The following is a 14,102-nucleotide window of genomic DNA, read 5'->3' as shown; positions in this document are numbered from 1 at the left end:
AGAATCTTGACCTTTTTTCCACTGATTTCCAATGCGACTTCCAATGAGAAGATAACTACTTGCAGTTTAGGGTAGCAGTAGAAAGTATTCAACACGGGGCATACCTGTCTATATTCAAGACAGCATGTTACAAAGCAGAGTTTATTATTCAAAATTGTTTATGAAATAGAAGGAATTATCAATACTATAAACGGTGTCCAATTCACGTTCTGATGATGTTCACCGCCTTTCTTCTGCAAACTCCAGCCGTTCAACAATTTCATCCAACCTTCTTCTGCTACAATAAAGTCTTGAACTTGGATCTTGAACTTAACGTGGACCTTGAACTTAACTTGGATCTTGAACTTAACCCGGACCTTGAACTTCAGACTTGAACTTGGAACAATAACTTAATTGTCTAAGCGTTTCTTCCCAGAACAAAACGGAATGCCTAAACCAGTCAAACTGTAAGAGCCTCCTTCCCTGGGGCTATGGATTGTAATTCGAATAGAGAGAAGGGTTGTGGGAAGTGGTCTGCTGATCGCTTTGTCGCGAGAGGTCCGGTCTAACTGCCTGGAAGGTCCTGCCAGCGCCACTGCGCGAAGGGATGTTGACCAGCAGGCTTTCCCGCTCCGGCTCCGAGGTTAGGTTGTAGGCCTAAAATCAACAACAAGGAACAACAGTGTCATCCATTTGGATACATTGCTCCAAAAAAAATAACCAAAGCTAGGCACCTGTGACTGCTCTACCCTTTCACAACACAATTTTTCACCTGGTCCCTCACCAGGTCTCTTTGGTGAGCCGACAGGCTGATGTGGAACTAGTAGTGCTCCCTCAGGAGCCTGCTCTGTACAGCCAAAAGCAACGGGTGCCAAGGCATCCGTTCCTTTGCTGCCTTACTAAACATCTCCCACAGAATTATCATGTCAACTACCAGTTACATTATTTCTTCCACGCCTTACGTGTGTTGGCCGTCTGCGCACAGTACTCTGTGTTCCTGAGGCAATCTCACCTGGTACAGAAGCTGAGGAGAAGGGAAGGCAGCCGCAATAGCCTCAGCCATCGCAAAGTTGACCTGCCTAATTTCTTCTAACTGCCACTTCCAAACTTGCAAGAGACCATTTACAACACGATCCACCTTCGGCCCTCCACAGCACCCCGGACCCGCGTAGAAAGGCAAGTCCGTCTCCTCTTGTGCTCGCCTAGGGAGAACAAAGAATGGGAAAGCAAGTAAGACAATGAGGCTATGAAGAAGATCCTATCCCTGCATCGGTCATTGCATTGGCGTCAAATGCTGAAAGTCTGACCCTCTTTTCTTTACATGCATTACCAATTTCCTTGCTTGAGACCCAGATTTCCTACTGAAAAGGGAAACAATCCTGTACTTGGGAGCACTCCTGACACAAGCCAACATGCACACAGAGCGCTATGTTGGCATGAGAGAGCTCACTTTCTGTCAGCCAGTGAAAAATTGTTGTCCTGAAGTACAGCCATGTAGCTGCTGTTCCCTCCAGTAACTGTGAAAGTGCAGCCTCTACGAAGACATGGCCAAACCTCATCTGCCTGCTCACCTGAATGGTGCTTCAGATACAGCTTTTGTGAACATGGTGACAAATTCTCCAAGCTCCTCCCAGCTCTCAAACATCTGGATTTGGACTTGTTTGGACACCTGCAGATCCACCAAAGCCTGTAAACCACAAATGGAACAGTTACTCTTGTCACATCGAACACCACTCTTGTCTGAAGCAAAAAAAGGGTCACAGCTTCTTGTTACAGGATGAGAACAGCCACTCTCTCCCCATTTTGGGAACAGTTAATTTAAGGGACTGAAGGATTCAGGGGTGGCATGCCTCCTGCTGGTTAATACCGGTTTAGTGACGTTCCAGCTGCTGCAGCTCTCCAGCGGCAAGCTGTCATTTCTTGATGTAGCCCATTTCTTGGAACAGTGTTCAAACAAGAGATGATGGCTGCATGCCTGTTTTACAGGTACTTACTTCTTGCACATCCCTTCTGGTTATGCCCAGATTTCTCAGGCTTCCCTCTTCCTCTTCTTGGTTTACACTTGCTGCCGCCTGTGGTGGATTCTTTCTTGACTGAATTCTGAGAAACCCAAGAAGAGCAAAGTAAGGCTGGGAACTCTTTCACAGGTATTCCCCAGTGGTCACTGTGGTGCCAGGCTGGAGGGGGCCTTTGCTTGTGTTTCTGTATAGTAGGGGAATAGTTCTGTGTGGGATCAGCCCTGAGGCTCCAGCCGTTGCTACAAGGAGTTAACGTAAACGCCTATGGCGTTTGTCAAGGCCAGAGACAGAAACTTTTGGAGGGAAAGAAGTTTAACCTGAAATATTCTTCTACTCCAACGACTGCCAATGCGATAATTTTCTGAGGCATCGCCTCCATCATGTAAGTCACGTAGCCCGACAGGGTCGTAAGCTGTTCTGCAGAGCCCTGGGCCACCTGCAAAGAGCAACAGAAAAAAAAGGAGTTAAACCATTCTGAGATGCACATGTCAGTGCATCAACCTACGGCTCTGATTCTGCAGATAGGTCTGCAGATGAAAAATTCTGTTGGCGCTGCTCTTTGGGGGCAAGCAGGCAATACTTGATCTGGTGTAAATTATGGCAGAAAATTTAAAAACCATCACACTCGATCTGACCGTGTTGCCTCTTCAAAACTGTGTGAAAAAATTGTAACTAAGAAAGCAAGCTGGCCAAAACTTTGTATTGTACAACCCGAGTGGTTTTGATCCACCGATGGCTTCCAAAACCAGATTTCTGGTTTACTGAAGCCATGGCTCCATGCCACATCAAAACCTTCCTGCCGTCAAGAGGGATGAACACCACCACTCTTCTAGCAAGGCATGTTCAAGAGCACAAAAGTTATAAGCACTCTTACTTGTTTGTAATTGTAAACCATGCCCATAAAATCCTCCAGCTGAAGCACAGTCAGGACACGTTCTTCTTCTACGCATTCAGTTCCTGCATCCACCTGTTGGGATATGAAAACAGCCAGACCAAGGGTGTGTTTATCATTCACTCAAACCAGTGCTCCCACTCAGAGGCAGGGAGAAGACAAGAGGGGTCTTTATTTGGCCTGCTAAATACAATGACTGATGAGTGTAAATAACGGGGGGGGAGGAGGGGGACAAGAACATTGAGATTTTGCTTGCACACCTGAATTTGTCGCGTCCAGCTGATGCTGCACGGAATAGCTTGACTAGCCCACACACAGCAATAATTTTCAGCCTGCAGAGCCCTAAGGACATGCACTCCACCTGCTTTCTGTAAGAGAACTGAAAGCAACGCACAGGTCAGGCCTGCAGAGCAGAGACAGCACCCAACACAAAGGAGGTGCGGGCTGTGAGGACAAGTACCTGGATCTATCACCACGGCAATGCGTTCCTGGCTCTCCCCTGGCTGCTGGGCTTGTGGCATTTGAGCACGGGCATTCCGCTCCCTCCGCTGCCAGGCATCACCGCGGGCTGCCCCACTGCCCTCCGCACTAAGCCTTGCCTTCTTGGCGGCGGGGGCTTCTTCGAGGAACCCGCTGCTGGCCGTGGAGCTGCCAGGCTGGCCTGAGGGCTCGGAGGGAGAACCCGCCAGCAGGCACCTGCAGAGTCTCTTGGCGCCACGGGGGCTGTTTCGGTTGCCATCGAACGCTTGTCCAGATGGCACCTGGGCTACCTGCGGCTCCCTGCTGCCGGGGGCCAGCAGGTGACTACCATCACTCGGGCCAGCTAGCGCCTCCACGTCCCTGCTGCTGGCGTGGGGGGGCTCAGCAGCTGCCATCCAGCTGGCCAACTCACTCATCCTGAGCCTATCAGGCAGAGGGATGAATTCGTCCTCCTCCTCCTCCTCATCCTGCTCCTCCGTGAACACACCCTCATCCTCCTCCAACAGATAATCCTCAAAATAGCCGTAGCCGTACTCGTGCTCAAACCCATCACCCCCATCTTCCTCACTGTCCTGCTCGTCGCCCTCACTGTCCTGCTCCTCGCTCTCGCTGGTCTCCTCCACAAGCACTTTGGTCACCATCCCCTCCTCGGGAGAGGCAGCCGGGGGCTGCCCCTGCTCCGCTCGGGGGCCGGGGGTGGAGGCGAGGGCGCCATTGTTGCCGGCTGTAGCAGGGAGCTTCCGATAACCAGCCCGGCCTCAGACTCCGAGTCGTCCAAGACGACGTCGAAGTAGCGCCACGTGGCCATGGCTGCGCACCCTGCCGCGTCGCCCAGGCAACTGAAGCCCCAACGCTGCGGCGCCCCGCCCCTTGAAGAAACCTGGGCCCAGCTCCTATTGGTCCAAACCCGCCGGCATTATGATGCTCTCGCTCGGACCAATCACAGGCCTCCGCTCGCGCGCTCCATGGAGACCACACACTCGGGGGTGCTGCTCTCCCTTGCACAGTGCAGTAGGCAGGAGGCTTTTAAAATCCCCTTTTTTAATAGAGAAGTGTTAAAGACAAATAACCTCGTGGCTTTTTTGCTTTTTTTTTGCGGGACAGCAGAATCTTGACCTTTTTTCCACTGATTTCCAATGTGACTTCCAATGAGAAGATAACTACTTGCAGTTTAGGGTAGCAGTAGAAAGTATTCAACAAGGGGCATACCTGTCTATATTCAAGACAGCATGTTACAAAGCAGAGTTTATTATTCAAAATTGTTTATGAAATAGAAGGAATTATCAATACTATAAACGGTGTCCAATTCACGTTCTGATGATGTTCACCGCCTTTCTTCTGCAAACTCCAGCCGTTCAACAATTTCATCCAACCTTCTTCTGCTACAATAAAGTCTTGAACTTGGATCTTGAACTTAACGTGGACCTTGAACTTAACTTGGATCTTGAACTTAACCCGGACCTTGAACTTCAGACTTGAACTTGGAACAATAACTTAATTATCTAAGCGTTTCTTCCCAGAACAAAACGGAATGCCTAAACCAGTCAAACTGTAAGAGCCTCCTTCCCTGGGGCTATGGATTGTAATTCGAATAGAGAGAAGGGCTGTAGGAAGTGGTCGGCTGATCGCTTTGTCGGGAGAGGTCCGGTCTAACTGCCTGGAAGGTCCTGCCAGCGCCACTGCGCGAAGGGATGTTGACCAGCAGGCTTTCCCGCTCCGGCTCCGAGGTTAGGTTGTAGGCCTAAAATCAACAACAAGGAACAACAGTGTCATCCATTTGGATACATTGCTCCAAAAAAATAACCAAAGCTAGGCACCTGTGACTGCTCTACCCTTTCACAACACAATTTTTCACCTGGTCCCCTCACCAGGTCTCTTTGGTGAGCCGACAGGCTGATGTGGAACTAGTAGTGCTCCCTCAGGAGCCTGCTCTGTACAGCCAAAAGCAACGGGTGCCAAGGCATCCGTTCCTTTGCTGCCTTACTAAACATCTCCCACAGAATTATCATGTCAACTACCAGTTACATTATTTCTTCCACGCCTTACGTGTGTTGGCCGTCTGCGCACAGTACTCTGTGTTCCTGAGGCAATCTCACCTGGTACAGAAGCTGAGGAGAAGGGAAGGCAGCCGCAATAGCCTCAGCCATCGCAAAGTTGACCTGCCTAATTTCTTCTAACTGCCACTTCCAAACTTGCAAGAGACCATTTACAACACGATCCACCTTCGGCCCTCCACAGCACCCCGGACCCGCGTAGAAAGGCAAGTCCGTCTCCTCTTGTGCTCGCCTAGGGAGAACAAAGAATGGGAAAGCAAGTAAGACAATGAGGCTATGAAGAAGATCCTATCCCTGCATCGGTCATTGCATTGGCGTCAAATGCTGAAAGTCTGACCCTCTTTTCTTTACATGCATTACCAATTTCCTTGCTTGAGACCCAGATTTCCTACTGAAAAGGGAAACAATCCTGTACTTGGGAGCACTCCTGACACAAGCCAACATGCACACAGAGCGCTATGTTGGCATGAGAGAGCTCACTTTCTGTCAGCCAGTGAAAAATTGTTGTCCTGAAGTACAGCCATGTAGCTGCTGTTCCCTCCAGTAACTGTGAAAGTGCAGCCTCTACGAAGACATGGCCAAACCTCATCTGCCTGCTCACCTGAATGGTGCTTCAGATACAGCTTTTGTGAACATGGTGACAAATTCTCCAAGCTCCTCCCAGCTCTCAAACATCTGGATTTGGACTTGTTTGGACACCTGCAGATCCACCAAAGCCTGTTAAACCACAAATGGAACAGTTACTCTTGTCACATCGAACACCACTCTTGTCTGAAGCGAAAAAAGGGTCACAGCTTCTTGTTACAGGATGAGAACAGCCACTCTCTCCCCATTTGGGAACAGTTAATTTAAGCGACTGAAGGATTCAGGGGTGGCATGCCTCCTGCTGGTTAATACCGGTTTAGTGACGTTCCAGCTGCTGCAGCTCTCCAGCGGCAAGCTGTCATTTCTTGATGTAGCCCATTTCTTGGAACAGTGTTCAAACAAGAGATGATGGCTGCATGCCTGTTTTACAGGTACTTACTTCTTGCACATCCCTTCTGGTTATGCCCAGATTTCTCAGGCTTCCCTCTTCCTCTTCCTGGTTTACACTTGCTGCCCGCCTGTGGTGGATTCTTTCTTGACTGAATTCTGAGAACCCAAGAAGAGCAAAGTAAGGCTGGGAACTCTTTCACAGGTATTCCCCAGTGGTCACTGTGGTGCCAGGCTGGAGGGGCCTTTGCTTGTGTTTCTGTATAGTAGGGGAATAGTTCTGTGTGGGATCAGCCCTGAGGCTCCAGCCGTTGCTACAAGGAGTTAACGTAAACGCCTATGGCGTTTGTCAAGGCCAGAGACAGAAACTTTTGGAGGGAAAGAAGTTTAACCTGAAATATTCTTCTACTCCAACGACTGCCAATGCGATAATTTTCTGAGGCATCGCCTCCATCATGTAAGGTCACGTAGCCCGACAGGGTCGTAAGCTGTTCTGCAGAGCCTGGGCCACCTGCAAAGAGCAACAGAAAAAAAAGGAGTTAAACCATTCTGAGATGCACATGTCAGTGCATCAACCTACGGCTCTGATTCTGCAGATAGGTCTGCAGATGAAAAATTCTGTTGGCGCTGCTCTTTGGGGGCAAGCAGGCAATACTTGATCTGGTGTAAATTATGGCAGAAAATTTAAAAACCATCACACTCGATCTGACCGTCTTGCCTCTTCAAAACTGTGTGAAAAAAATTGTAACTAAGAAAGCAAGCTGGCCAAAACTTTGTATTGTACAACCCGAGTGGTTTTGATCCACCGATGGCTTCCAAAACCAGATTTCTGGTTTACTGAAGCCATGGCTCCATGCCACATCAAAACCTTCCTGCCGTCAAGAGGGATGAACACCACCACTCTTCTAGCAAGGCATGTTCAAGAGCACAAAAGTTATAAGCACTCTTACTTGTTTGTAATTGTAAACCATGCCCATAAAATCCTCCAGCTGAAGCACAGTCAGGACACGTTCTTCTTCTACGCATTCAGTTCCTGCATCCACCTGTTGGGATATGAAAACAGCCAGACCAAGGGTGTGTTTATCATTCACTCAAACCAGTGCTCCCACTCAGAGGCAGGGAGAAGACAAGAGGGGTCTTTATTTGGCCTGCTAAATACAATGACTGATGAGTGTAAATAACGGGGGGGAGGAGGGGGACAAGAACATTGAGATTTTGCTTGCACACCTGAATTTGTCGCGTCCAGCTGATGCTGCACGGAATAGCTTGACTAGCCCACACACAGCAATAATTTTCAGCCTGCAGAGCCCTAAGGACATGCACTCCACCTGCTTTCTGTAAGAGAACTGAAAGCAACGCCCAGGTCAGGCCTGCAGAGCAGAGACAGCACCCAACACAAAGGAGGTGCGGGCTGTGAGGACAAGTACCTGGATCTATCACCACGGCAATGCGTTCCTGGCTCTCCCCTGGCTGCTGGGCTTGTGGCATTTGAGCACGGGCATTCCGCTCCCTCCGCTGCCAGGCATCACCGCGGGCTGCCCCACTGCCCTCCGCACTAAGCCTTGCCTTCTTGGCGGCGGGGGCTTCTTCGAGGAACCCGCTGCTGGCCGTGGAGCTGCCAGGCTGGCCTGAGGGCTCGGAGGGAGAACCCGCCAGCAGGCACCTGCAGAGTCTCTTGGCGCCACGGGGGCTGTTTCGGTTGCCATCGAACGCTTGTCCAGATGGCACCTGGGCTACCTGCGGCTCCCTGCTGCCGGGGGCCAGCAGGTGACTACCATCACTCGGGCCAGCTAGCGCCTCCACGTCCCTGCTGCTGGCGTGGGGGGGCTCAGCAGCTGCCATCCAGCTGGCCAACTCACTCATCCTGAGCCTATCAGGCAGAGGGATGAATTCGTCCTCCTCCTCCTCATCATCCTGCCTCCTCCGTGAACACACCCTCATCCTCCTCCAACAGATAATCCTCAAAATAGCCGTAGCCGTACTCGTGCCTCAAACCCATCACCCCCATCTTCCTCACTGTCCTGCTCGTCGCCCTCACTGTCCTGCTCCTCGCTCTCGCTGGTCTCCTCCACAAGCACTTTGGTCACCATCCCCTCCTCGGGAGAGGCAGCCGGGGGCTGCCCCCTGCTCCGCCTCGGGGGCCGGGGGTGGAGGCGAGGGCGCCATTGTTGCCGGCTGTAGCAGGGAGCTTCCGATAACCAGCCCGGCCTCAGACTCCGAGTCGTCCAAGACGACGTCGAAGTAGCGCCACGTGGCCATGGCTGCGCACCCTGCCGCGTCGCCCAGGCAACTGAAGCCCCAACGCTGCGGCGCCCGCCCCTTGAAGAAACCTGGGCCCAGCTCCTATTGGTCCAAACCCGCCGGCATTGTGATGCTCTCGCTCGGACCAATCACAGGCCTCCGCTCGCGCGCTCCATGGAGACCACACACTCGGGGGTGCTGCTCTCCCTTGCACAGTGCAGTAGGCAGGAGGCTTTTAAAATCCCCTTTTTTAATAGAGAAGTGTTAAAGACAAATAACCTCGTGGCTTTTTTGCTTTTTTTTTGCGGGACAGCAGAATCTTGACCTTTTTTTCCACTGATTTCCAATGTGACTTCCAATGAGAAGATAACCTACTTGCAGTTTAGGGTAGCAGTAGAAAGTATTCAACACGGGGCATACCTGTCTATATTCAAGACAGCATGTTACAAAGCAGAGTTTATTATTCAAAATTGTTTATGAAATAGAAGGAATTATCAATACTATAAACGGTGTCCCAATTCACGTTCTGATGATGTTCACCGCCTTTCTTCTGCAAACTCCAGCCGTTCAACAATTTCATCCAACCTTCTTCTGCTACAATAAAGTCTTGAACTTGGATCTTGAACTTAACGTGGACCTTGAACTTAACTTGGATCTTGAACTTAACCCGGACCTTGAACTTCAGACTTGAACTTGGAACAATAACTTAATTATCTAAGCGTTTCTTCCCAGAACAAAACGGAATGCCTAAACCAGTCAAACTGTAAGAGCCTCCTTCCCTGGGGCTATGGATTGTAATTCGAATAGAGAGAAGGGCTGTAGGAAGTGGTCGGCTGATCGCTTTGTCGGGAGAGGTCCGGTCTAACTGCCTGGAAGGTCCTGCCAGCGCCACTGCGCGAAGGGATGTTGACCAGCAGGCTTTCCCGCTCCGGCTCCGAGGTTAGGTTGTAGGCCTAAAATCAACAACAAGGAACAACAGTGTCATCCATTTGGATACATTGCTCCAAAAAAATAACCAAAGCTAGGCACCTGTGACTGCTCTACCCTTTCACAACACAATTTTTCACCTGGTCCCTCACCAGGTCTCTTTGGTGAGCCGACAGGCTGATGTGGAACTAGTAGTGCTCCCTCAGGAGCCTGCTCTGTACAGCCAAAAGCAACGGGTGCCAAGGCATCCGTTCCTTTGCTGCCTTACTAAACATCTCCCACAGAATTATCATGTCAACTACCAGTTACATTATTTCTTCCACGCCTTACGTGTGTTGGCCGTCTGCGCACAGTACTCTGTGTTCCTGAGGCAATCTCACCTGGTACAGAAGCTGAGGAGAAGGGAAGGCAGCCGCAATAGCCTCAGCCATCGCAAAGTTGACCTGCCTAATTTCTTCTAACTGCCACTTCCAAACTTGCAAGAGACCATTTACAACACGATCCACCTTCGGCCCTCCACAGCACCCCGGACCCGCGTAGAAAGGCAAGTCCGTCTCCTCTTGTGCTCGCCTAGGGAGAACAAAGAATGGGAAAGCAAGTAAGACAATGAGGCTATGAAGAAGATCCTATCCCTGCATCGGTCATTGCATTGGCGTCAAATGCTGAAAGTCTGACCCTCTTTTCTTTACATGCATTACCAATTTCCTTGCTTGAGACCCAGATTTCCTACTGAAAAGGGAAACAATCCTGTACTTGGGAGCACTCCTGACACAAGCCAACATGCACACAGAGCGCTATGTTGGCATGAGAGAGCTCACTTTCTGTCAGCCAGTGAAAAATTGTTGTCCTGAAGTACAGCCATGTAGCTGCTGTTCCTCCAGTAACTGTGAAAGTGCAGCCTCTACGAAGACATGGCCAAACCTCGATCTGCCTGCTCACCTGAATGGTGCTTCAGATACAGCTTTTGTGAACATGGTGACAAATTCTCCAAGCTCCTCCCAGCTCTCAAACATCTGGATTTGGACTTGTTTGGACACCTGCAGATCACCAAAGCCTGTAAACCACAAATGGAACAGGTTACTCTTGTCACATCGAACACCACTCTTGTCTGAAGCGAAAAAGGGGTCACAGCTTCTTGTTACAGGATGAGAACAGCCACTCTCTCCCCATTTTGGAACAGTTAATTTAAGGCACTGAAGGATTCAGGGGTGGCATGCCTCCTGCTGGTTAATACCGGTTTAGTGACGTTCCAGCTGCTGCAGCTCTCCAGCGGCAAGCTGTCATTTCTTGATGTAGCCCATTTCTTGGAACAGTGTTCAAACAAGAGATGATGGCTGCATGCCTGTTTTACAGGTACTTACTTCTTGCACATCCCTTCTGGTTATGCCCAGATTTCTCAGGCTTCCCTCTTCCTCTTCCTGGTTTACACTTGCTGCCGCCTGTGGTGGATTCTTTCTTGACTGAATTCTGAGAACCCAAGAAGAGCAAAGTAAGGCTGGGAACTCTTTCACAGGTATTCCCCAGTGGTCACTGTGGTGCCAGGCTGGAGGGGCCTTTGCTTGTGTTTTCTGTATAGTAGGGGAATAGTTCTGTGTGGGATCAGCCCTGAGGCTCCAGCCGTTGCTACAAGGAGTTAACGTAAACGCCTATGGCGTTTGTCAAGGCCAGACACAGAAACTTTTGGAGGGAAAAGAAGTTTAACCTGAAATATTCTTCTACTCCAACGACTGCCAATGCGATAATTTTCTGAGGCATCGCCTCCATCATGTAAGTCACGTAGCCCGACAGGGTCGTAAGCTGTTCTGCAGAGCCCTGGGCCACCTGCAAAGAGCAACAGAAAAAAAAAGGAGTTAAACCATTCTGAGATGCACATGTCAGTGCATCAACCTACGGCTCTGATTCTGCAGATAGGTCTGCAGATGAAAAATTCTGTTGGCGCTGCTCTTTGGGGGCAAGCAGGCAATACTTGATCTGGTGTAAATTATGGCAGAAAATTTAAAAACCATCACACTCGATCTGACCGTCTTGCCTCTTCAAAACTGTGTGAAAAAATTGTAACTAAGAAAGCAAGCTGGCCAAAACTTTGTATTGTACAACCCGAGTGGTTTTGATCCACCGATGGCTTCCAAAACCAGATTTCTGGTTTACTGAAGCCATGGCTCCATGCCACATCAAAACCTTCCTGCCGTCAAGAGGGATGAACACCACCACTCTTCTAGCAAGGCATGTTCAAGAGCACAAAAGTTATAAGCACTCTTACTTGTTTGTAATTGTAAACCATGCCCATAAAATCCTCCAGCTGAAGCACAGTCAGGACACGTTCTTCTTCTACGCATTCAGTTCCTGCATCCACCTGTTGGGATATGAAAACAGCCAGACCAAGGGTGTGTTTATCATTCACTCAAACCAGTGCTCCCACTCAGAGGCAGGGAGAAGACAAGAGGGGTCTTTATTTGGCCTGCTAAATACAATGACTGATGAGTGTAAATAACGGGGGGGAGGAGGGGGACAAGAACATTGAGATTTTGCTTGCACACCTGAATTTGTCGCGTCCAGCTGATGCTGCACGGAATAGCTTGACTAGCCCACACACAGCAATAATTTTCAGCCTGCAGAGCCCTAAGGACATGCACTCCACCTGCTTTCTGTAAGAGAACTGAAAGCAACGCACAGGTCAGGCCTGCAGAGCAGAGACAGCACCCAACACAAAGGAGGTGCGGGCTGTGAGGACAAGTACCTGGATCTATCACCACGGCAATGCGTTCCTAGGCTCTCCCCTGGCTGCTGGGCTTGTGGCATTTGAGCACGGGCATTCCGCTCCCTCCGCTGCCAGGCATCACCGCGGGCTGCCCCACTGCCCTCCGCACTAAGGCCTTGCCTTCTTGGCGGGCGGGGGCTTCTTCGAGGAACCCGCTGCTGGCCGTGGAGCTGCCAGGCTGGCCTGAGGGGCTCGGGAGGGAGAACCCGCCAGCAGGCACCTGCAGAGTCTCTTGGCGCCACGGGGGCTGTTTCGGTTGCCATCGAACGCTTGTCCAGATGGCACCTGGGCTACCTGCGGCTCCCTGCTGCCGGGGGCCAGCAGGTGACTACCATCACTCGGGCCAGCTAGCGCCTCCACGTCCCTGCTGCTGGCGTGGGGGGGCTCAGCAGCTGCCCATCCAGCTGGCCAACTCACTCATCCTGAGCCTATCAGGCAGAGGGATGAGAATTCGTCCTCCTCCTCATCATCATCCTGCTCCTCCGTGAACACACCCTCATCCTCCTCCAACAGATAATCCTCAAAATAGCGTAGCCGTACTCGTGCTCAAAACCCATCACCCCCATCTTCCTCCACTGTCCTGCTCGTCGCCCTCACTGTCTGCTCCTCGCTCTCGCTGGTCTCCTCCACAAGCACTTTCTGGTCACCATCCCCTCCCTCGGAGAGGCAGCCGGGGGCTGGCCCCTGCTCCGGCTCGGGGGCCGGGGGTGGAGGGCGGAGGGCGCCATTGTTGGCCGGCTGTAGCAGGGAGCTTCCGATAACCAGCCCGCCTCAGACTCCGAGTCGTCCAAGACGACGTCGAAGTAGCGCCACGTGGCCATGGGCTGCGCACCCTGCCGCGTCGCCCAGGCAACTGAGAAGCCCCAACGCTGCGGGCGCCCGCCCCTTGAAGAAACCTGGGCCCAGGCTCCTATTGTTCCAAAACCCGCCGGCATTGTGATGCTCTCGCTCGGACCAATCACAGGCCTCCGCTCGCGCGCTCCATGGAGACCACACACTCGGGGGTGCTGCTCTCCCTTGCACAGTGCAGTAGGCAGGAGGCTTTTAAAATCCCCTTTTTTTTAAATAGAGAAGTGTTAAAGACAAATAACCTCGTGGCTTTTTTGCTTTTTTTTGCGGGACAGCAGAATCTTGACCTTTTTTCCACTGATTTCCAATGTGACTTCCAATGAGAAGATAACTACTTGCAGTTTAGGGTAGCAGTAGAAAGTATTCAACATGGGGCATACCTGTCTATATTCAAGACAGCATGTTACAAAGCAGAGTTTATTATTCAAAATTGTTTATGAAATAGAAGGAATTATCAATACTATAAACGGTGTCCAATTCACGTTCTGATGATGTTCACCGCCTTTCTTCTGCAAACTCCAGCCGTTCAACAATTTCATCCAACCTTCTTCTGCTACAATAAGTCCTTGAACTTGGATTCTTGAACTTAACGTGGACCTTGAACTTAACTTGGATCTTGAACTTAACCCGGACCTTGAACTTCAGACTTGAACTTGGAACAATACTTAATTGTCTAAGCGTTTCTTCCAGGACAAAACGGAATGCCTAAACCAGTCAAACTGTAAGAGCTTCCTTCCCTGGGGCTATGGGATTGTAATTCGAATAGAGAGAAGGGTTGTGGGAAGTGGTCTGCTGATCGCTTTGTCGGGAGAGGTCCGGTCTAACTGCCTGGAAGGTCCTGCAGCGCCACTGCGCGAAGGGGATGTTGACCAGCAGGCTTTCCCGCTCCGGCTCCGAGTTAGGTTGTAGGCCTAAATCAACAACAAGGAACA

The 14,102-nt window shown here is 50.7% G+C and overlaps 3 protein-coding genes across 3 annotated transcripts; all 3 read right to left on the bottom strand.

Annotated features, from left to right (window-relative positions):
• Positions 1-468: 468 nt before the first annotated feature.
• On the bottom strand, positions 469-4,041 carry LOC121086916 (crossover junction endonuclease EME1-like). Its single transcript, XM_040591404.1, has 8 exons — positions 3,350-4,041; positions 3,150-3,268; positions 2,872-2,964; positions 2,315-2,433; positions 1,974-2,079; positions 1,551-1,666; positions 992-1,181; positions 469-636 (listed from the first exon to the last, which is right to left on the bottom strand). The coding sequence occupies exons 1-8, from the start codon at positions 4,008-4,010 to the stop codon at positions 469-471; spliced, it is 1,572 nt and encodes a 523-aa protein (XP_040447338.1). The 5' UTR covers positions 4,011-4,041.
• Positions 4,042-4,601: 560 nt separating this feature from the next.
• On the bottom strand, positions 4,602-8,336 carry LOC121086858 (crossover junction endonuclease EME1-like). Its single transcript, XM_040591281.1, is given in 8 exon segments — positions 4,602-5,110; positions 5,466-5,655; positions 6,025-6,140; positions 6,448-6,547; positions 6,752-6,857; positions 7,306-7,477; positions 7,479-7,741; positions 7,823-8,336. Coding segments are annotated over 8 exon segments (1,629 nt in total). The 3' UTR covers positions 4,602-4,942.
• Positions 8,337-9,079: 743 nt separating this feature from the next.
• On the bottom strand, positions 9,080-10,602 carry LOC121082424 (crossover junction endonuclease EME1-like). The gene is made up of 3 exons (XM_040581776.1): positions 10,503-10,602; positions 9,944-10,133; positions 9,080-9,589 (listed from the first exon to the last, which is right to left on the bottom strand). Exons 1-3 carry the CDS (start codon positions 10,574-10,576, stop codon positions 9,422-9,424), a joined length of 432 nt encoding a protein of 143 aa, XP_040437710.1. The 5' UTR covers positions 10,577-10,602; the 3' UTR covers positions 9,080-9,421.
• Between the last annotated feature and the right edge of the window lie 3,500 nt (positions 10,603-14,102).

This window comes from Falco naumanni, chromosome 1 (assembly GCF_017639655.2).
Source record: "Falco naumanni isolate bFalNau1 chromosome 1, bFalNau1.pat, whole genome shotgun sequence".
In the NCBI taxonomy this organism is placed as follows: Eukaryota; Metazoa; Chordata; class Aves; order Falconiformes; family Falconidae; genus Falco; species Falco naumanni.
Note: the sequence above shows the minus strand (reverse complement) of the source record. Positions and strands in the feature narration are given on the sequence as shown.